The sequence below is a fragment of the Rissa tridactyla genome, chromosome 2 (assembly GCF_028500815.1).
Source record: "Rissa tridactyla isolate bRisTri1 chromosome 2, bRisTri1.patW.cur.20221130, whole genome shotgun sequence".
In the NCBI taxonomy this organism is placed as follows: domain Eukaryota; kingdom Metazoa; phylum Chordata; class Aves; order Charadriiformes; family Laridae; genus Rissa; species Rissa tridactyla.
Window position 1 is genome coordinate 150479910 of NC_071467.1, and position 23845 is coordinate 150503754.

At 38.3% G+C, this 23845-nt stretch overlaps 1 protein-coding gene across 8 annotated transcripts in view; it reads left to right on the plus strand.

Annotated features, from left to right (window-relative positions):
- The window catches only part of WAC (WW domain containing adaptor with coiled-coil), a 63745-nt gene that overhangs the window by 33377 nt on the left and 6523 nt on the right, over positions 1–23845 (plus strand). For 7 of the 8 annotated variants that reach the window (XM_054191783.1, XM_054191780.1, XM_054191782.1 and 4 more), the window contains 5 exons: positions 5358–5603; positions 7629–7751; positions 8681–8829; positions 13884–14002; positions 21869–22055. In XM_054191783.1, coding sequence (XP_054047758.1) covers positions 5358–5603; positions 7629–7751; positions 8681–8829; positions 13884–14002; positions 21869–22055 — 824 coding nt within the window. The remainder of the gene's footprint in view (positions 1–5357; positions 5604–7628; positions 7752–8680; positions 8830–13883; positions 14003–21868; positions 22056–23845) is intronic. The other variant, XM_054191786.1, reaches the window with a different exon arrangement.

Genomic DNA, 23845 nt, shown 5'->3' on the forward strand with positions numbered 1-23845 from the left:
GGTGGTGGGAGTGCTCGTGCCAAAAGCTCTTCATTGAAACAGAGTAGCTGAACAGTCAAGAGACTTAGTTTTTCACCTCCCTGGATTAGCCTAGTGCGAATAACTTCAACTGTAATTTATTAGGCTGAGAATTGCCTTTCAGAATGAGATTCACTAGTGGATCAGCTATTTGCTTAGTAGCAAAGGTTCTTGTGAGGGGCAGAGATTGGTAACGGCAAGATTCAGCAGCATTTGAATATACTGCCTCAAACTCGGAGAAGCAAAGCGTTTGCCTTCTTGTATCTAGGTGGTAATTGAAGAACATTGCAGCACAACTGCTGAAAATGATCTATGGTGTTTTTTCTGAAAGGATTTCTTGTCCTTGTTATTAAAAAATCCACGCTGCTTGGAAATGTGCAGTGTAGTGTTTCCATTTTGACTTGACATGATGTTTTTTTCTGGGGCAAACAATAGCCTCCAGCTTACTTCAGTTGAGATACCTCCCTGTGAAACCTGCAGCATAGATGCACTTCTGTCATACAGGCTCTTGTCATAGAGAACACTGCCTGATAACTTCTCTCCTTTTTGTCCAAAAGATGTGATTGCACGTCAGCTCCACCAGAGTAGGTTGTGAATGGAAAGCTGTTTCCTAATCATCGTGATATTCCAAAATTATTTTCATTATAAAAAGCTTTTTTCTGCTCATTGTAATATAAAACTAATTAATAGTTCTTCACATTAAGTTAATCTCCACATCTAGTTGCTTTTGTTTGCCATCTGATTACTTTGTTTTCCTCTTTTGTTTGGGTTTTTTGTTTGGATGGCTTTGTTTTCTGGTCATTTTCTTTCCATATGATGGTCCAGAAACTTGTTTAGTTCTATGTTGTAGTTCTATATGTAGGGTGTGTCTAATTAGCTTATTAGCTTGATTACATGATTTTTACAAAATCATAGAATGGTTTAGGTTGAAAGAGCCCTTAAAGATCATCTAGTTCCAACCCCATGGCAGGGGTGCCTGTGACTAGACAAGGTTGCTCACAGCCCAGTCCAACCTTTTCACGTTGTTACAACAAAGTGAATGGATTTTTTTTTTAGAAGTTTTCTTGAAAGCTCCAAAAGTTGAAATTTTAATGTGCTTAGCTTACCATGGAAAAATTAGTACACAGTCATATTTTGCAGTCTTGCAGCATAGTTCATCTTTTTTTTAAGAATATTTTTTGTATAAGACACAGACCAAATTTGCTTTTTCTGTTTGTAAATTTCAGTTGTAGGTTCAAAGTTGGTGTGATTGATGTATTAATGGTTCCAATTAGGTTTATAAATGACTGCTGTGTAATCAAAAGCCGTACTTTGCAATAATACTGTAGTTAGGTTGTTAATGAACATGAACTTCTGTTGACACAGGTATAGAGACCAGTGCATCAGAGCAGTAAAATTAAAGAACTTAGATTTGTAAAGATACTTCACTTTTCTCAGTATGCTGTGTTCATTTTGACTGTGTTTCATGGTGATTGAGGCTTCAAATGCATTTAAGAATTACAGGGCTGTATAATTCTAAGCATTTTTTAAAAATCCTAGTAAATGTTTTAGAAACTAGGAAATAGTGTTTAAATGTTGAGAAGTAAATTTAACTGTGTGGCAAAACATACAATGACACAGTCTCTCAAAGCAGAACAGAAAAGGGGAATTAAGGAGGAAAAGAAGGGAGTGAGAACTTTCTGCTTCTATTTGTGGAAAAAGCAGGGGAAATGCACTCACCCCAGTAAGTGATATCTGAGGATTTTTGTGAAAGAAACATTTAATCTTGAGGAGTTTTGATGAGTTGTGTTAACTTCAAAGGCAAAACTTGCAAGTTCTGTATAGCATCATCAATTAAACCAGTTTTAAGCCTTTGTAGTTCTGTTATACAAAAATGGATACGTAAGTGTTTAGAGGCTTTGTTTTATCAGCAGTATTTCTTGGATTTATTTCTGTGAAATCAAGTGTCCAGTCTGGAAGACATGGAGTAAGATAGGTTGGTTTAAATTAAGGTAATAAAAGTTGTGATTATACAGAACTAATCTGTGTTCTATATCGTTTAGCATGTTTGTTTTCAACACAAAGGAGTTTCCCTTTGTAGAGAACAAAATAGCCATTCAGGCTCCTTAATACAAGCAAGAAATACTTGTATTTCCACAAATGTTTTTTGCAACATTTTTTTGGCAGAAATAGTTTTATACCCTTTATTTTACTATGAATAACTTAAATTATTTAATTTGTGAAGTGCTGTGGTGTTCTGAGCATTCATTGTATTCTGCATCCTCTATGATGTTCAGTAACACAAAGTTGTAATACAACGTACCTGTAAATAGGCATGATTATAGAGATGTATTCTTTCATAACATTGGAACTGTTGGCTTTGTAATGTTAACAATCTCAAAAGATCGGAATGTTAGCGTTAGACACCATCCTTTTTTCACATCGCTTTCTCTAGGTGTTTAGTCTGGGTGATTGTACAAAAAATATCTTTCACAGGTATATTTTAACACATACTTAAAATGCCTGCAATAATGCAGCTACAGAATAGTGTCTCCATATTGTCTAAAACAATTGACTGTGTTGTTGTGATGTAATTCAGTTTGCATTTTTATAGCAGAGAAGCTCACCCAAACTAAAGTACTTTTACAGACCTCTTGGAATTCAATGGTTTTGTATGACCTATTTTGAGTCTTTTTATTCAAGAAATGAGTAAATACACAGAACTGGTCTTAAGGTTTGCCTTCACTGCATTGTTTGCTCAAGTTTGCCTTTGATTCAGTTCATTTTGTGTTCAGAACTGCAGCATGGGTGAAAAATACTTCCAGCCTTTTGGTATGGTGGTGTGGTTTGAAGTTAGGTATTGCTTAGGTGAATTAGTAATATAGTAGTGAGTTGCTTCTTTGCTTAAAATAATTCCCCTGTGAAGACAAGCCTAACTACATTAAATATGTTTTGAAATCAGTGCTGATAGTTGCTTAGTATTTTTCTCTGTTTTGTTTGGTTTTAAATTAGGGTGTTTTGTTGGGGCTTTGGGTGGTGGTTTGTTTTTGGGTTTTTTTGGTTGTTGTAAGGTTCTCAAAATTGTAGGGTAGGGGACTTGAACATAAAGGTACTAACATGCCCCATTGTGCTTAATTCCCTTGCTTTTGTCTGCCAGTGTATCTCATCCTTATGTGGACTATGACAAATCCAAGTTCAGTTAAACTTTACATGTTTTTGTTTAGTATGGTAAGATTCTTGTTTGCTTGATGTGTCTTGACTTGCAGTTGTCTGAATAAGTTTACTTTGAACACCGTTAACGTAAGATTTTGTATGTATTATTTCTATAACAGAGACTTTTACTAATGACTTACTCTTTAAAGGGAGGGGTGAGGAGGGGTAATACCTAATCAACTGCCCTAGTCACATGTTACTGAAAACCATATAAAAATTTTGTAACTACTTTTTTTCCTTTTCAGTCTTTCTAACACCTCTTGTCCCTTTGTAAGTTCTTCTTGTGAAAGCTCCTGGCCGAATGGCCAGGTCCCTTTACAGATACGTTGAAAGCTAAATCGTTGTCCTGAGGAGCTTGTAATTAGATAAGGCCGCCTCTTTTTTAGAAGTTTGCCTGAAACACCAAAATGCCTCTGTGTGCCTTGACTATTGCAGCTTTGCAAGCTGTCAAATTTGGATTCTCCAGCATAAAAATGGTTTAGATTCTGGTTTAGGTTTCCCGGCTACTTGGCTGAAAAAGGGGTTTTTGGAGTATCTGTGACCTATTATGAACTATTTGTACTGTAACTGCAGTTACAGCAGAAGTCCCCTTTCTTTTAATTGGGATTTCTAATCTCATTTAACTTTACATACTGATTCTCACTTCAGTGGTTTTTTTAGTGTTCCACAAATTAGTCTCAAAAGTTAGTGTCTCTAGTTAGTTAGTTAATCTCAAATTTAGTCACAGATTAGTCTCAAAAGTTGCAATTAAGGCTGTCAGAAAACAAAAGCTTTTAGAAATTCTGTAGCATGTCATTCTTGCGTAGTAACACAAAACAAGACCCTTTAATTTTTCTTCTTTACTAAAAGTGAGCCTCTTCTTACCTTGACCATCTCTCCAAAGGAAAAAAAAAAAACCAAACACACACACCTTTAGAGTAAAAGCGTTTCCCAGGCAGTTGTTATAGCTTTCATTTGGATTTTTGCCTGAAATGTGGAATATCCAGATAGACATTCTCTGCCTAGTTTGAGATGGGGTTGAAATCCAGGTCTTCAATATTATGGGCAAGCATTCTGGCTGAGGTCTTGGATCCATATCCATCTTTCCACTCTTCATCCAACCTGTTTGGTGCTGTAGAAGCATTAGTCTTGGTTGAGTTTGGCAGCAGAGATCTCTGACGTGTTTAATGTGGATGAGAGAAGCTAAAATTGAAATATAGTGGTCCAGGCTTCTTAAAGGAAGGATATATGATGTGACTGGTGATACATCTGTAGTAAGTGGAGATACTTACTCCTGAACTTTCAGTGCAAGAATTTCTCACAGTATTGGAAGGGAGAAGAAACTTTCATGTTAACTGGAAGTCAAATTTAAAATTAATTGAATAGCTCACATTAGTTAGAACAAATTTCCATATAGTATAATTGGATTTAAGTACTAAGCGTTTCCGTGGATAATAAGTGTTGATATTTGCTAAAATGAGATGAATAAAATAAAGGATATAGGTCTTGATGCTTCAGGAGAAGCTGGCAAGTTTGAAACTAATTATGGGCAGATGCATTTCTAGATGCTTTTCCACTCTGCTGTGGGGATGTTAACAGCTCGTGTTGTATATTTCTAGTACAGCTCATTATCGTGTCTGTGAATCCTAAGCAATGTAGCTGGATTGTGAATGTTAGACTTGGTCTTCATTTTGTAACATCTTGTAGTCGGGTGTCTGAATAAATGAAGCACGGCTTATACCTTCCCCTCAAATGTGACACATTAGCCTATCTGTAAAGCCCATAGTATATTTTTCAAAGAAAGACTGGAAGCATGAGTAAGAAACATAGAATATGAGTACATGCACAGTAAAAGAAAAAAATCACTAAGGAACTTTTGTCCCACGTTTGTCCTAAACATTAGGAAAAAAATTCCCATTTGTAGTACTGGCAGCTTTCAGTCCAATATCTTGAAATTGAAAATTTTTTGTGTGTGTTCCTAATAAATACTAAGTTCAGTAGCATAAGTTACACTAGATATCAAATATCTTCAATTTTTGTTATGTTTTTTTCCTCTTATAACAATAGTTAAGCATTTGATCTTATGAATTTAATATGAATATTATACTAGTGAAAAGTTGTCAGGTTATACTGGGGAAAATGAAAACTACTGTCTGTCTCCTGTTCAGAGTCTGCATCTGTGGACAAGTCTGTATCCCATTCTTGCACAACTCCTTCTACATCTTCTGCTTCTGGGCTGAACCCAACTTCTGCGCCTGCTTCATCTGCTCCTACAGTTCCTGTCTCACCTGTCCCACAATCGCCAATTCCTCCATTACTTCAGGACCCAAATCTCCTTCGACAGCTGCTGCCTGCTCTTCAAGCCACCTTGCAGCTTAATAATTCTAGCGTAGATATATCCAAAATCAATGAAGGTAAGGAATCTATGAAGGTGATGTAATCTCTTATTTACTCACATTAGTATATTATTGGATACTAAGCTTTAGTAAATGCAAACCTTACTTTAAAAGAAAAGTGAATAAATGAATCCCTAGGTAAAGTGGGGATTGGTTTTGTTTATTTGGGTGGGGTTTTTTCCTGTTAAACCTTTTTAAAACAGACAAGTAGTGTTTAAGGCTGTTAAATGCTGATGTATGTGAGCAGTCTAATTGAGACTGGTGACTTAATTGCTGAATCAGCATTCATCTGTTGCACAAAATTTAGTTAGAGCTTTTTGTTCTTTTGTTTCGTGCAGTGTTCTTTGTTTTCTGTAGTTTGTGCTGCTATTCTAATAACATGTTTGCAAATACTGAAACTTCTAGGGATTCTTAAATCTTGTTGCCTGTCAACTTTTTTTTTTCTTTAATAGAACATGTCAGCCTTTCTGAATAAAGAGAGCATATCAGTAATTTTGCTAGCAGGTTAAATTTTGTGCATGTCATCAGTGTATCCCTTAAATTTTTGTCACGTTGGCCTAGTTCACTAGAAGAAAGCTTAGAACTAGCTATAGTGCCTTTCACTGCAAGAACAAGTAGAGTTGATGCACTTTGAATGTAATTTTATCTGACATGGTGTCTCCATGTGATAGGTTACTGATGAAGAAAGTGGTGTGGGATTTTTTTGTTTGCGTCTTTGAACTTCTTGCACACTAATCAGCGATTTGGAAGCAAAACATTTACATATAATGCCCAGAGTTAATTATCCTTAGCTTTTTAAAAGTGCAAACCTTGGAAGTCAAAATAGTAAATTTTACTTAAAATTTTACAACTTACGTATGTTAGGTTTATTTATAAGGAAAAGCTGTCAATTGACTTCCTTTTAATCAGCAAATATAATGGCTTCATTCAGTGCTGATATGCAAGTAGATTATTGTTTTTTCCTGTGCAGGGAGAAGCTTTTAAAACTCTAGAGCACTAGGTTGGACTAAAAAAGTAGGAGTATCATTGTTGTTAGTGCTAAAAAATGAAAGGTCCAATCAAGACTCTAATTGTATTTTATTAGAAAGCTGCCAGTTTAAGTTCCTAGTCATTTTTTCTTGCCACATCTGAGCAGCAGCTGTGTCTGTCTTGGAAACGAGAGTGTTCAATATTGTTCTGATGGCATGAGGGCCTGGCCAGCAGGTCCACGTGGGCAGAGTGACTTCAGCTTGCGCAGCAGGACTGCCCTTACTGTGCACATGATGCAGAGTTATTCTGCGTTTGTGCTGGTGAGTCAGTTTTTTCAGACTTGTGCACGGGTAGTGTACGTTCAGGAAATATCCCGCAGAGCCTGTAGACCTTTCTGAAAAGATTAGTTCAGAGGCTAGGTCTCATTGGCTCATACTGTGAGATGCTCTTCCTGTATAGCACAGTTTTAAAACAGTTGGTTGAAAATGATTAATTTTTTTACTGGAGTGGGGGATGGGACAGCTAAACCCTGAACAAATGTTATATCTTTTAAAGAAGAAACACCCAAGTGTCTGGATTTTTAACTTGAAAGATCTTTTCTTTTTCCTTGAACAGGAAGTCTTCCCACCCTGCCCCATCTCTTTTAGTGAGTTGAAGTGATACTGCTGTTTTGCTTTTTTCTTTTTTTCTTAAATTATTGTAGTTTAAAAACAAACAAAAAACCCCAAGCATATTCTGCTTACTACAATAACAAATTGAACAAACGTTCTCTTTATGTTTCCAAGAACTATTATTCATCCGTAAAATCAAGCTGAAGAATTAAAGTTAGTTTCTAAAATAATTGGTATTTTTGTATGTCTCGGAGAAAACTACCAAATAAAGGACTTTAATGAATGCTTGGCATGCCTAACAATTGAACTCAAGTCATTGAAAAATAGTTCAGGTGGCTCTTTGGCCTATTGTGGATATAGGATCAAAATCAGAAAGAAAATGCAGCTTAAATGTATTTAGCCAGTTTGAAGAGTTTAAAGTGATGTTGTAGAATTGCCAGTAAAACAGAATGTTTGTTTTTAGTTCTAACAGCAGCTGTGACACAAGCCTCTCTGCAGTCTATACTCCATAAAATTCTTACTGCTGGACCATCTGCTTTCAATATCACTTCCCTAATTTCTCAAGCTGCACAACTGTCTACACAAGGTAATCAGAGTCTTCTTTTCACTTAGGTAAAATCGTTACGTTGCATTTTATAAAGGCTGATACAACTGAAACTTGTAGAAGATGTCTCTTGTATCTTTGGCCATTTGGTGTAGAGGATGTTGAATGACAGGCAGCTAAGTAAATGTGTCTGTCTGTCTCGCCTTTTGGGATTTTCTTTGTACGTTAACTAACTCTATATGAGTAACGTGAAACATGTGCGAGACCCTCTCAATTTATTCTGAACCTTCATTAGACATTATTTAATGTTCAATATAAAACACAACTGTTCCTTGTTTGAACACCCTTTTTGTAATGCAGTGCAACTGTGACTCTTGGGGGAGGCTTCAAATTCTTAAAAGAGAATTTATTCTATCTGGTGGGGTTTTTTTGTAGCCTTCCAGGCAAGATATTCCTTCAGGTGTCTTCAATACATTGTGGTTTCTAACTTAACAAAGCTAGAAACTTAAACCAAAACAGTAAATGCAGTCATATTACTGAGTTGGTAAGCAGTATTATGCTATTGTTAATTTTTAACCAGTAATTAAAATGTGGGCAGGGGGCTGTTGGTAGATACCTGGAATGGGTGAATATGTTCATGCATTGTTTTGGTTAAATAGAATTCAGCACTCTAAAATAGGAATCGCGAATGAAAATAATTTAGTCTCTCCATGTGTAAAAAGCAGTGCATAATAGCTTTTTTCTCTTTCCCCTTCTCAAGTTTTAGAAGTGGAGAGTTTAGGGAAAATAAAATTCTTTAGTTAGGATTGTCATTGAATGTTTGATTGTTCCATTTGTTCACCTCCCCAACAGTCTCGAGTATGTTCATATATTATCTAATACTGCATACTGCAAAGTATCAAAAGAAAATTTAATTCACATTTAAGATAGGATATGATTTTATTTAAAAAAAAATATTTTTTTCTTTACAGCTCAGCCATCTAATCAGTCTCCAATGTCTTTAACATCTGATGCCTCATCGCCAAGATCATATGTATCTCCAAGAATAAGCACGCCTCAGACTAACACCGTTCCGCTTAAACCTTTGATGACTACACCACCGGTATCATCGCAGCAGAAGGTAAGGTCCTTTTGATTTATGCCATATTGTAGTAAAAAAACATTATAGGTAATATTAAGTATTGCTGCTATATGTCCATGTGCTAGCAGTTATATATAGCGTGATAAAATATTTATGTTATCTTTCCCAATAGAAACAAAAACACTGGAAGCAACTACTTGGCTGTATTTTTGCAGTACAACTCTAGCACAGAATTCTAGTACACTTTTCTGTTTTTAAAGAAAATCTTGTGCTTGCTTCAGATGCTATCTGGAGACATTACCAAGAGATCAGTATTTTAACATATTTAAATGGAAACAAAAACTTAGTCCAAAGGCAACAGCTGATATAGTTCTCTAGACTTCAGCCAATAAAAGATAGTTAGAATGGGAGAGAAATTCTTGGGGAACGTGGCTTCATGTAGTCTCAAATTTGGTTTAGAAATGTTTTAGGTATTTACAAGGTCAATAACATGATGTTCCTTTCCATCCCCCCCCCTTCACCCCCATTCATTCAAAATTCCTCAATTGTATCAGTGACTAGGAAATATTAATTGAAGCTAACAAATAAGCTCTCCTAAGGTTGTTCCTAAGGATGAAGTAGAAAACATAAAGTTGTCTTTTTTACCTTGTTTTGTTTGTATGATCCCTCTGGTGGGTCACTCTTCAGAGGGAGAAATGTTTTTTGCAGAATCTGAGCTCAGTATTCCATATCCTACAAGTGGCGATACTGAGGAATAAATACGGTTGAAGCTGAGAATATTTATTTATTTATTTCTAGAATTTCTCTGGCCAGCAGATCAGAGACTTTGTTGTGCGGTGTACAGGGAAGGGAAGTAGATGTAATTAGAGGCACTCGAGATGAACTTCCCATTTTCTTAAGAGTTTTTCTTTTTCCTTGTTTAAAGACTTGTGATTCATCTTGTAGAGCAAGGGTGCGAAGAGATCCTGGGTTAAAGGAGCTATTATGAAGGAGGATTTTGTTACTAAAGGAGACTGAAGGCAGGGCTACTGATTTGCACCCTCTGGTGGAAAGTAACCTTTTACATTCAAGATAGTTTTGTAGTCACAGGTAGAGCTGCAGGGCATAACACTCTTGTGCCTTCTAGGCAAGTTTAAAACAAAAAATAATTAACAGTTTACAGGGTTGTTTTGACTATGAAAAATGGAAGTTCGCTGAGGGGTATTTGGACCTCTCCTAGAGGTGTGCTTATGTCACGCAATGGGAACTTGTTCTGTCTCTTAATTTTACACATCTTTCTTTCAAGATTGAGACCCTCAGATTTCAACCCAGTCTTATCAGTATGTTGTTCAGTGTATGTAGTATCTTATCAGTGTAAGAAGCATGACTCTAGACTGTGGGGTGAGACCAGTCTTGTTCGATACCCCCTCCCCCCAGATCCCTGTTCCCTCCCTACCCTTAGCTTAGCTAAAACATCTTTCTTTCAGTTTTCTACTTGGAAGAGAACCTCTGATGTCTTGCAGGCCTTAAAGGAATACTTTTGTCTTGAGGAGGATGGATTGCATTCCTCATTCTAGTCTAAATGCCTCATTTTTTTACACTTGAATTTTTTCATGGATACAAAGAAAACCAAGTGATTCTCCCAGTTTGTTGTGATTGACAATGATACAATGAATTGTGGAAGCCTCGTGTGTCTACTAATCCTGCTTGTCGTCTTTGTTTCTGCCCTTGGAGTGCATCCTGAATCTATGGTCACCTCCCGTAGCTAGGTGACAAGTAATGAAATTATCAACTAGCAGACTTTTAAAACAAAGAAGGGAGATGTCTGGCACTTTCAAATCTTGGGATATGAAAAAGAATCTTTTTAAGTTGTTTACTGTCAGTAACTGGAAGTTGATCTGTTCTGGTCCCTACAACCCAGAGATCTGGATCTACTTTACGAATGAAGTTCTGATTATTGGGTAAATTATAAACATGGCAAAAGCTTTATCCTTTGGGATCATCTTTATCCACAGTGTTTTCTGAAAGAAAACTTGAAGGAAGGACATCTCAGCAGTGTATGGTTTGGTTTTTTTCCCCCCCCCCCAATACATTTATCCTTGTTTTATAAACTTCTTTAGCAGTTATCATCCTGCCACAGATGTTTTCCCAGAACTGTGCAGAGAAACTTGAACACACTGCCATTCACCCAGTAAAAAGGCTGGCGTTATACCTATGAAGTAGCCGCTGTGGTGATAAACTGAACCTTAAGAGAAAGTGAAGGCAAGGCAAGTGTTTTAAGTAGGGCCAGTCTGTCTTGGTAGACAACCTGTATGATTGAATATGGCTTTGGACACACAAGCCTCCCCTTGAGTTTTCAGAAGAGTCATAACTACAGCAAGGCTGCCACTCCTCAAAAAAAAACCCAACAAAGTGTTGGTTACTTTATGCTTTGTCTGATAGAGAACCTCCACTTATATGCAGGGCTCTGTGATTGCCTACAGTTAGTGACTTGGCATGCAGGATTTCACCTCTGGTAATTTAAAGGAGGGTATTGTGTGTTTTATTGATACGTATTTCAGTTCTTCTGAAAATGTTAATGTCTATGATGTGACGCATTTTGAAATTACTATATTTTAATCCATCTTTCCTTGAGATTTCACCACAATGAGGTGAGATTGCACATCTGGTTTATTTTTGAAGCACATATAATGTGTTTGCAATCAAAGTGTTAAGTGTAGTAAATTTCTGAGTTACTCGTTCTAAGCTATAATGTTTTTGCTTCAGAATGCCATTAATCCTGATGGACTGTTGTGCATTATTATATACATTGGCAAGTTTTCACTTCCATCCCTCTGTGAGGAATTTGTAACTCTTACTACACTGAGATATCTTAACCATAAGAGCTTTCTATTTTTTAGGTACCTCGTGTAGCTTCACAGATTAGCTAAACACAATTAGTAGTAATGCTTTACAGCAGGAGCTTTTCTTGGTTTTTATGTTCCTTAAATCTGGTGCTAACAATGGAGCTATGGAAAAGTTAACATGAATTTTTTGTGTGTTAGTCCCACAGGTAACACATTCTGGTTCAACATCAGATGCTTTCCCAGTTCAGTAGGGAAAGAACTTTCTTCACAGTTCTTGTTTTCGCATAATTCAATTTCCTAAAATGGGACTGAGATGAGAATTTAGGTGGCAAGAGCTCCAGTGTAAGCACATCTGTTTTAGTACTCCTTTGGGTATGTCACTCAGGTTAGCTTATCTAGTTCTAACAGTTTGAGGTAAATTATGCATCATCAAGATGTGGTGCTGTGCCAGGACACACTGAGTTTCAGAGCACAAGCTGGTTGGCTTAGGGTGCCTCTATGCAGCATGGACAAAGCTGAAGTGGCACCATGCAAGCAGAGCGCGGTGCCGGAGGCAGGTACTTGGGCTGGCTCTGGGAACAGCATAGTGCCATTTGCACAGTAGGGCCTTTTACTTAGGACTGCATGAACATACCTCTACTGCTTTTAAATTCAAGCTGGTTATGTCTGCCTGGAGGTGTGCTATATGCACATGGCAGCTCAGCCGTCACAGGATCCAGGATCCTGGGCATCACACTTTGCTATTTAGCTGTGCCTGTGTTGTATGGTTAGAAACTGTTCTGAATTTCTGCAAAATAACTGTGTAAAGCGTATGTTACACAGACCTGTCGAGCTCAGTGAGAATGTTGCTTACAGAATGACTATTTTTTAATTTATTTTTTTTTAGCCCTTATTATTTTTCTGTTCCTGGTACACTTACTTACCATCTTTGAAACACTTGGAAAATAGGTAATAGTTAAGAGGTTTTGTGGCTCATTTGTCTCACAAATACCTGTTTTTCTTTACAATCCATTTTTGGTCTTATTTTTACCAGCCAAGGAGCTGGTTAGTTTTACAGTTTGGATCTGCAAGGTGATTGTATTATCTCTGATGGACTTTCCATTTGAAATTGTATCTTCTGTTGAACAGCCTTGATAGTTGCTCTGTCTGCTCACAGGGTGAGCAAAATTCAGGCATTGATAGCAAAGTTCTCGCCCCCCTCAATTGTATAATTCTGTTGATTTAAACACACTGAGTGATCTTATTGTGATCTTGCTTTATCTTTCCAGAACCATGACCTTTTCATATGCTATTCAGACTTTTTTTTGGCCTTTGATGATAATTTTAAAAGGTGGCTTTCCCTCTCAGGCATATAAGTAGGTTTGAGATTACGTTAAGATTTCCGGTATATTTAAATAAATGAATTTATGTCTTGAGTTTACTTTCGCAGATACTGTCTAACTTGGCATCTGTGGTTTGTTTCGCAGGAGTCTGTTTCTGAAACTGAGGGAATTTCTGGAGGTTCAGATGACCACTAGTTAGTAATCTACACCAGCTTGATGTCAGCAAATGCCAGACAGGCTGCCTGATTTACGTTTTTTGTCTTTATGGATACCTAGAACCCTTTTTTCTTCCCTCTTTCTTTCTTAAAATTCTTAGTTTGATTTTCCAGAGTGGGGGATAAATTTTGGAGCTGCTTCCTCTCTTGTACATACTTCAAAAGGGACAGGGGTATGCAGAGTATGGGGCAAAAAAAAGTATCTTGAACTCCATTTACTGTAACTTAGATACTAGTGTATTCCCAGGCTTTTCATTTTCATCCTTTTGTAGTTCAGGAATTCACAGAAAAAAGACAGTGTATCTGGTGTCTTAATATCTTAAGTGTGAATGTGTACCACAGACGAAAAGCAAAAAGCTACTGGTGACTCTCATTTTGTTGGTATTACATTTTAGAACTGACAGTATAGTTAAAAAGGGGGAGTAGCAGATGATAAATATGCTTTAGGTTTGTTTTTCCATTTCTCATAGAGGTGTTATGATACTGTTATGACCTAATTCTGCTCTTGGTATCTATCACAACTGTGGCACTGTAGATGATTTTTAAAAAAACAAAACAAACAAAAAAACCAAAAAAACCCGAACACCTTGTAAAGAATATAGAAATTCTGTCAACAAAAGACCTTATATCAAAAAAAAACCCACTGGTCTTGTAATTTCCATATTTTCCTCTGGTTTTTACACTTGATGTTTAATGTGGAGGAATTCTAATTGAAGTTTTGAACTTTCCAGGTTGCTACTCCAGGTGTTAAACAAGGACCAGCTTCACAGGCAGCACCTCAGCAGCCGGTAATAGCTGACAAGCAGGCAGGTCATGAACCTGCCTCTCCACGAAGTCTTCAGCGCTCAAGGTATATTGAGATACTTCTCTGTGCTGTCGTCTGGTTTTGCTCTGGGTTGAATGTATGTTGTATGTGTTGCAATTTGTGGATTCTTCTTTGGCCTATTAAACACGATTTAACTCTGCTGCTACTGAAAGGATGCAGCTAAGTATCTTTATTATAGAGCTAATGTGGTAGATTCTCCATTTTAGGACCACCACCAGAGTTCCATTCACAGAAGCAAAATAGAATAAATATTTCTGCCCCGTCACTCTGGAGTGAATTTTACAAGTGATTCCTTGTATTTTGAATTCTGAGTTTGGAGATTTTGTTTCTTTCTGTGCAGTTATGGGTTTAAATGCTTTAACTCTGTGGTTTGCTTAGTGTTAGATGTTTGCGGTGTCGTGCTGTAGTGTAATTTGACTTTTAAATTAGTAAGAAATTTTGTCTATCAGACAATTTTTCTGCTTTAATGAAAAAGATTAAATAATGAAGTAAGTTTCACAAATGCTTCTGGTTGGTCAGACTTCTTTGTCAGCATTGCAGCCTCTTTAGCTGTTGCATGATAGGAGCATTTAGCCATGGATTTACAAGGTGGGTTTAGAATCTATATCTTGTCTGAAATTTTTCTTTTGAGAAGATGGGCTTTTCATTGCGTAGGATGCTGTGCACTTTATCATACTGGTTCCAGGGGCTGTAACCAAAGATTTGTCATAAGATCCTTCCTTCTGTGATGGAGTCATGGTCTGGAACTGTGGCAGGAGGAGATTGCAGGTTGACTTTTTAAAAAAGTGCATCATTGCAATGGATTCGTGTAAATTGTGTTGCACTTCTTAAAAGTTGGATTTTTAAAGTGATTGAATGAGATCTGTGCTATAATACGAACAAACAAACAAAAAACCCAACACTCTTTCCTTGTCAGCATACCCGAAACTACATGGTGGTGCTTTCCAGATTATAAAATAGTGAGGTTGTTTTATCTGCCCTTCTGAGACTAATACTAAAGGGGACCTTTGATTATGTGTTATCGACGCACTAATTTATTATTGGATTTCCAAATCTGTGTTGCTTTTTGTTGTTTTGGTGAGGAGGGGGAGGTTACTTTGTGTTCAGGGTTTTTTGGGAGGGTGGGTTTTTTGTTTGTTTGCTTGGTGTGCTGTCCCGGTGACTGACTTTGCTGGAGACACTGTGATATTCATCAGTTTGAGGGTACAAACAGAAGGAAGTCAGAAGTTTTTGAGTCTCTTAATGTTGGCGATCTTACAGACGCTTCATTCTAGTCTTTGGCCGATGTCTAACCTACAACTCATTTTCCTCTATGGGTAGAATAAAGACATAGTATACCAGCTCCACTGTCTAGTAATTACGGATGGTGCTGTTTCAATCTTTCTGAATTACAGTACCAAAAATAAAACTATACTTGGCAACCAGCTAAACCTTTTAAACCAGGGGACTAGAACGTTTTATAAGGAGTGGTGAGGTTTTGGGGAATAGCTCTCAGTCACAGACCTTTTTGTCCTTTGCTGATCACCCATTCCCCATAGGAAATCTTGCTAAGGAAGATAGTCTTATTCTTGGAAACATTCACCGTGGGCTGGAGTCTGTGTGAAGTGATAGTGGTGGGAATTTGGCCTGCTAATCCATAGACCGTACAGTGTGTCCCCCCTCCCTTTGGGTATAGGACTTCCTACTCTGGCGTAACCCTTACCCACATCGAGTTCGCTTTTGGGATCTACTGGCCCTCTGCAAACCATTGCTCCGCTTGGTATCAGCATTTTCCTGGAGAAGGGAAGCTGAGTTGGGCCGGGATATGTACCACTGAGCAGATGGGTCATACAGGTGGCACTGTCCCTATTTGAGGAGGAGGCACAGGAAGCAGTGTACAAAAAGGAAAGTGTGCAGCCTAGTATCAAAGATGTTGTGACAATATTACTGTTGTTTAGTATCCTGTATCTCTCAAATTGTTACACGCTTGTGGCAGTGGTATATTGTGCATCGTGAGTTCGTGGATTTCTGTTTCTTTTGGAAGTGTCTCACTTGCAAAAAAAAAAAAAGGGGGGGGGAATTAATGAGCAGGTGATTTGGAAAAAATTGTGCTACTGCTATTTTCTTCTGTTCGGTGCAGTGGAGCTGAATGAAGGATGGACCAGCTCAGATGTAGATGTACTCATCCACAAAAGAAGTTCTGTGTCTGGGCAGTATTTCTGAATCTATACAGAGTAGATTATTCCTTTGTAGGTGAAAGCAGTTAGGCGGACTGGGGACTGCTCCTGGGGCTAGCTCCCTTTACATTTTTTTTATGGGAATGAACAATAATTTAGCAACTTGAACTGTGGACCAGAGGCTCTATGAATTAAGGTTGCATTTTTCTACAGCTTAAACACAGATTCATTGTGCAGAAGTTAACCACAATTACGTTTCCTTTCTTTTACTAACGGTTTTAAGCAAATGGAGATAAAATTATTTTTTACTTTACTTGTTTGGGAGGAAGCACTATCTAAAAAATACGTGAATAGCTATTGATAACTTTAAAGTTGTGAACATTTCAGCTGCCTAAGTTAGGAAATCAATGCAATGTAGGCATACAGCGAGTCGTCTTGTAAGACATGATTCCAAAGACACACCATGAATTATGGCTGCTTTAAAAATGGAGCTAAATGAGTGCTTCAATAATGAATAGTTTAATCAGGTTGCCAGTTTCTCTTTATTTCCAGAAAGGATTGGGAATATTTTTCATTTACCTTAGAAAATGCAGAACTACTGGAGGGGAAGGTGCTTCCTCGCATTTTTTGTAGATGTAAGATGTTGTAGTTTGTTGTAGTGTATTTCAGAACCATTCTGGTTTTGTGCTCTTGTGCAGATGTTTTTGCCTCTCTGGAAGAATTGCGTTACCTGTGTATAGTCAGTCTTTTAACTCATCCAGCAGCTAAGGCAGGTATTTGGCTTTATTGAAGCATTTGAAAATAGAGCAGCAGTTTGGAACTATCTGTCATTGCTGCATTCGTAGCTCCCCCTGCTGCTAACATAGCAGTGCTAGGATATTGTGTGACGGTATCTTTTATTCATAATTAAGATACAACTTTTTTGAGAAGATTTTTTGAGAAACCCACAAAATATTTTTTTTTTTTTGAAATATTTCTGATGATTTTTACTGATGAAGTAGGAGTCAGAGAAGCCAGGTTGATAAATGGAGAGGAGGCAATTAATAACAGAACTTTGATTCTATTAGAACTAATAGATAAATAAGCATGGAAGGTGTTACCTCAATTCTACTTAGTTAAAAAACGTAGCCTTTCTCTGCACCGTCACTATGTTGATGCTGTATGAATACATACAAACATAGAATTTAGGTTGGAAGGGACTTCTAGTTGTGATCTAGTCCAAGTCACAACTCAAAGTAGGACCAGCAAGTTTGAATTGCTAAGGACATTGTTTAGGTGATTATTTTTTTTTAACATCTCTGAGCATTTCCTAATGTTTGACCATCCTTACGGTGAAATGTTTTTGTTATATCTAATTACAATTTCCCTTGTTGCAACCTGTGTCTCTGCCTCTTGCCCTATCACTGCACATCACTGGAAAAAGTCTGGCTGACTGCTCTCCTCACAGGTAGTTAAAAACAGTAGGAAGATCCTTCACTACCCTTACCTCAGCCTTCTCTCTTCCAGACTGAATAAACCCAGTTCTTTTAGCTTCTGCTGATAAGGCATGTGCTTCAGCCCCCTAGTCATTGGTGTGGTCCTCTGCCATATTCCTTTGGTGTGGCAGTTTAGTTTTTGTCTGGTTTTGGGCTTCCTACTGCGCAGTGCTCCAGGTACTGTGGACCTCGTAAGCTCTGAAGAGAGGGGAGGAATTGCTTTCTTCAGCCACGCTCTTGCTAATACAGCCCAGCGTGTGCTTGGACAGCTTTGTCACAGGGATACAGTGCTGACTCGCATTTAACTTGTCCACCAGGATCCTCAGGTCCTTTTCTGCAAAGCTGCTTTCTACCCACTAGCCTGTGCTGCTCCATGGGATTGTTCCAGTATTGTTGTACAGGGTTATTCCACCCCAGGTGCAGGATTTTGCATTTGCCTTTTTTGAACTTGTTTCCCGTCTGCCCATTCAGGTCCTTCTGAATAACAACCTACCCTCCAGCATATTGACTGCTCCCCCCAAGTAGGTGTCACCTGTAAACTCACTGAAGGTGCGCTGTGTGCCACCGCCTAGGGTTTTAATAACAGTATTGCCCCCAGTATTAATCCGTGAAGAACAGCCCTAGTCATTGGCTTTTGATTGGTCTTTGTATTGCTGACTGCAACCTTTGAGCCCAGCAGTTCATTCAGTCTTCCAGCCACCTTTTACATGAAACACGGACTGGATAAGTGCACAGTTTGGCTAGAATACTGTGGGAGAGGATGTCACAGGCCTTGCTGAAGTCAAAGCACACAATGTTGCTGCCTTCCAGTTATCCTCTGAGCCAGTCATCTCATTGTAGAAGTCAGTGAGGTTTGTTGGGCATAATTTCCCCTTGGTAAATCTATGCTGGGTCACTTCCCCCACCCCGCCCCCCCTTTTTAGTATTTCATGTAGCTGGAAACCCTTCCAGGAAGAGTTGCTCCATAACTTTCCCAGAGACTAAGGTCAACTGGCCTGTAGTTCACCAGGTTGTCATCCTTGTGTTTCTTCAAGATGGCTTTAATGTTTGCTTTTTTCCCCATCATCAGGAAACTTGCCTGCTCACCTGCTGCTTCAGGATGATTACACTGGCCAGCTCCCTGTTTATCCTTGGGTGCATACCATCTGGTTGCATGGACATAGGTCCAGTTGGCTTAACTGTTCCTTAACTTCTTTCTCCGCTGTAGGTAATACTTGCACTGGCTCTGCTGATGTCCTTGGGTGGGTGGGAGGACTGAAGGCAGACCGTCCCCATAAAAACCCAGGCAAAAAAAAAGTTGCCAGATATCCTGGCTTTCTTCATGTCCTTTGTCTCTAGATCCTCTTGCCTTGTAGAGGGGCAACGCACATGTTCCTTGACCTTTCATTTGCTCCTGATGTACAGCCCTTGCTGCCTTTCACGTTCGTGGCTAGTTTCAACTCAGCTTCAAAATCTAAGTGCCATTTTTTTCCTAATCAACTGAACATTTTTACAGTTAAGTGTTTGCACTTGTAAGTGGTTTTGCAGTAGTTGAGCCAATTACTGAAGAGAACACAGACCACAAAATCCAAAGAATACTTTTTACCCCAGTTACACCACATATTCCCTTTTGTGACTTCTGCTGCCTGAAATCAAAGGAATTTTATGTATCCAACTCCAAGAAAACTGCCTGCAAAAATCTTTCTGCATTTTTTTTTTTAAATTCTGAGCTTTTAAACAAGTTTGGGGGTATTGAAAGGAATGAGGTTAAAGTCTTTGCTGCAGAGCAGTGTGCTGTACCTAATTTGTTGGCTGTTTGGAAACGTGCTGTAGTTCTTTGCAAGTGTGAGTGATTAGGATAAATGGCTGGGCATTGGACTGTAAAGATAGTTGCATTATGCCAGGATGTTTTTAGTTCTCAAAGGGAGTAGGTTATGTGAGGAATTAAGATTTCTTTCGAATTTGATTTTTCTTCATACTACTTTATATCACTTGCAGGCAAGTAGTAAGAAAGTTTTAAGAAATAGACTAGAAATTATTTCCTGTGTTGAAAAGCTGCTGCTGGTGGGAGAGTGATTGTAAATATAATCTTATGAGTAATGGCTAGGTACTTAAATAATTAATACTACTATTTCTCAGTATATGTAGTGCCAAAGAGCATTGTAACTGTGAGATACCGTCCCTGTTATGATCCTAGTGATGTTCTTTTGTCCTCCTCAAGCTTACTCCTTCCTTCGTTTTCCCTTACAAGGGTGGGAGGAGAGAGCAGCATGTCTCCATCCTGACCTGTCCTTGTCCATGTTTGCATGGGTAACTAGCGCTGCTCCCACCTCTTCTTCGCAAAACATATGAACAGGGGAACACTCTCTCTGTGAGTGTCGGGGGGGGTGGGAGTGATTGAACGAATACTGGAAAGGGAATTAAGAATGTAGAGGCCTTGTTTTTGCAAGGGATGGGGGAGTAGAAAAGGGCAGGTGCTGAAACATCAGCTTCTAAGCTTCCCCACGGTGGGTTATATACCCCTCCCAGTGGAAGTTTGGTTTCCCAGAAGATCAGATCACCTGGACAGCAGTGCTTGCAAGGAGGAGACAAACCCGCACATTGTGATCCTTTGTTTGATAATAGTGCTATACCAAATATCAGTTTTGATGCTGGTGAATGTCGCAGTGGAGTTGTCTATCACTGATAGTACAGAAGTTGAAAAAGAGCGATGAAATCTATTACACATAGCAGAACTCCGTAGCTGCAGCCCTGGCAGTTGTGTCAGATGTGGTTGGATTCATACAGTATGAGAGTGTAGTGTTCATGCTGGCCCTGATACCTGGGCTTCTGGACACATGGAAAGTAAATTTAAGTATCAGTGATTTTTACATATTTGAGGGGAAACTTCTGTGGCTTGTTGGGCTTAATGTTAGGTGTTGAGGCTGTATGTTGTAGCTTTATTGAGAGAAATGGTATAACTGAAACAAAAAAACATACTTTATCTAGAGAGCTTATCACCCAAGTGTGAGGTGGAGGATGAGGAGTATTTGCAAATTGGGAGTACAAGAGTCCTTGTGGATTAGTCAGTCATATAAGTTTACCAAAGATTTACCTAAGCAGTACCCACCTTTTTTAGTCATTGCAGGAGCTTTTGTAAAGAGATGGTATTCTTAAGAAGACCCCTCCCATACATGAGGAGCATCATGAGGTAGAGAGGAAAAATGTCTTGTGAAGTGGAGCAAAAGTGTAATTATTAGAGGAATGCAGTTAAAGAAACCTGTTAACTTTGCTTAAAGCAACGGCTAGAATACTTTGTAGACAACATAATCTTGAAGCACCGTAGATGGCAAAAGACTGCTATGCCAAGATCAACATGAGAGTTTTTTAATAAAAATTAGAAAAGTTTTTGACCAAGAATTATAGTTGCAAAGTAGAATTGGAAAAGCTGTGTTTTGCTGTAGTGTTCGGATACTGTAAATGTTGTGTTTGCTTGCATAAGGAGATGTGAAAGAGGACAGTCAAAGGCTGTGTCTAAGGCACAGAGTTTTTGATTTGTGTTACAGTACACATCAGCTGAACATGTCTCCGTGTATCTGTTCTCCAGCAGCAGGTTATCACACCAACCAGAAAAACAGCAGCATGAGTATGTTCCAGTAAAGCAGTCAAGTTGGTGGCTACAAACATACTGCCGCTCTGATACTTCTGTGCTCTTGAAGGCTTTAAGTGAAGATGTATGGTATCACAGAGTCACCTAGGTGTTTGTGTTTTGGCATTAGTAAATAGTTATACTCCTTAAAAGCCCATATGACTATATTTTTAGATCAGGACATCAGGCTTTGTACTGAATGATTATTATGACACTTGATGATATTTTGTTGATTAAACCTGGTTGACTCTATCTGATACATCATTATTGAAAAATCTTAGGTGTGCAGCTATTTGAAGGAAGAACATGCATGTATATATTCTCTATCCAACACAAAAATGTAGACACAGCTTACATCTCTTGAACAGCTGTCAAACATTAAAAAAAAGAAAAAAAAAAAAACAAAACCAAAACAAACCCAACCAACAAAAAAAAAAAAGTCATATTCTGGCACTGAAACAGCTCCCATACAAGTAGGAGGTTTGTGGAAAAGTGGCAGAGGTTTGGTCTACCAGAAGTATTTTCTTGTGGTTTAAATGCTTTATGTATTTTTGTGGCTGGAAGCAATGAATTTTAAGTGTTTATTTCTCTGTAGTTTTACATACGTTTTTAAGTGCTCACTTTCTTTTTTTTTCTTAATTCTTTCTTGTAGTAGTCAAAGAAGCCCATCACCAGGTCCAAATCATACCTCTAGCACTAGTGCATCAAATTCAACACCTGCACCGCAAAATACATCTGTACGACCCACTTGTTCATTAACACCTACGCTAGCAGCACACTTCAATGAAAATCTTATAAAGCATGTTCAAGGCTGGCCGGCAGATCATGCGGAAAAGCAGGTGAGTACGCTTGTGCCTTTGTTCCCTGTGTGCAAAATGTGTAGCTTAAAATCTGGTTTTCTTACACGGGTTGCTTTTCCTAGGAATTAAAAGTATTCTTAAAAACTCTGATGCTTGACCTTAGCCAGAAGAGAGGAGAGGGGAGAGATTAGGCCAGACTTGGAGGTTTTACATGTCATTGCCATTTAGCAATTGAGTGTTTTCAGTCTTGCTTAAAGTACCAGTGCTTTTGAAATTCTCTCAGATGAATAGCTATCCCCATAACTATTTCCTTACTGCCAAAGTTCTGTTGAAATTTACAAAGAACATAAATTTCAACAAATTTTTATAATAATGATATTTTTGTGATGTGATATATGAATTAGCTGACAGAGTTAAACTATTTGAGACTACTCCACAGTTTGAGTCACTGAGGTGTTAGCTCAACACAGTGAAAGAGGAACTCTGCCTTGTTTGTTGTATCCAGGTTTTAAGATGATGTAGAGGGCTCAAACTGAATTTGGGCTATTTTTACATAATGGGAAATCCAGTAGGATTGCCGTCCATATTTTATAACTAACTGCATGAAACCCATCCTGTTGTGGTAATACAGGGAAACTTGGATGCATGTCAGCTGCTTGGAATGTATTACTCAAAGGAACCGTGTTGGCTGAGTCTAGTTCAAGTCCTTTCTCAGGCAGCGCTGTCTGACGCAGTCTGTGTGGGACATTAATCTTACCTACCCCAGCATACTTTGGTCTTTTGAAGAGTGGTTGCATGCTGGCTCAAGTCTACACTGGAGGCTTTTAGGTAGTAATTTTCAGGATGACTTTTAGAAGTGCAGTCTAGACTGACAGCCCATTTGGACTCTTTTGGGTTTCTTGTTTTGTATCTTTTCATTAATTTTTTAAATTCGATTTTAAGACATTACCAACCTGTACTGAGTCAAATGACTGAGCCACTACCGTGGAATGCGTGTTTAAGGAAATGGTGCAGCACAGCCACTTCTCTCTATGGCCTTGGCCTGTAGTTTTGGTAGTGCTGCTATCACTGTGTTCTGAATTTACATGTATCTTAATGCAGAAAATACAGATTTACACAGTTTATAGGTCGTTTTTTTCCCACTATCAGTAATAAAGAGATCAAAAAAGAACAGCCAATGCTAGGCAGTCATGCAGGTGTTACATGCAGTATTGTCCTGTCTGCTATTTCAGATGACTTCACGTGACAATGTTGTTTATAGACCAGCTTTGAATAGTAACACTTGAGGGACTCAGATATTTGATATAAAAGTGAATGAAAGCATAGGTGCAATACATAGTGAAGAAGGTAAGCTAGATGAAAGTGGAAGGCTAAAATATGCAGTGCCTTGGTTTCTTCAGATTTATAACCAGATGCATATCTTAAATTGAAATTATGTCATAAGAGCACATGCCAGAGTAAACTGAAAAGTAAATAAGTAAATAAATCAGGAGAGCCAGGAGAGGTATGCGTTAAAGCAGTCAGACTTGAAGAAATGCACAGTGCAGTACTTAGTAGCTAAAACAATTCTTGAACCACTAGCAGTTCTTAACCGCTACTGGAAAACAATCCAGTAATGTCGTTAATTGGAAAATAAGCAACATAAGTGTTGCAAGTTTAAAGGGCAGGGAAAATGGCCAGTCTGGATGAATAAGGAACTTCTGATGGGACTTAGGAATAAAAGGAGGGTTTACCACCTTTGGAAGAAGGGACAGGCAACTCAGGAGGAGTACACAGATCTCGTTACATTGTACAGAGAGAAAATTAGGAAGGCAAAAGCCCAGCTGGAG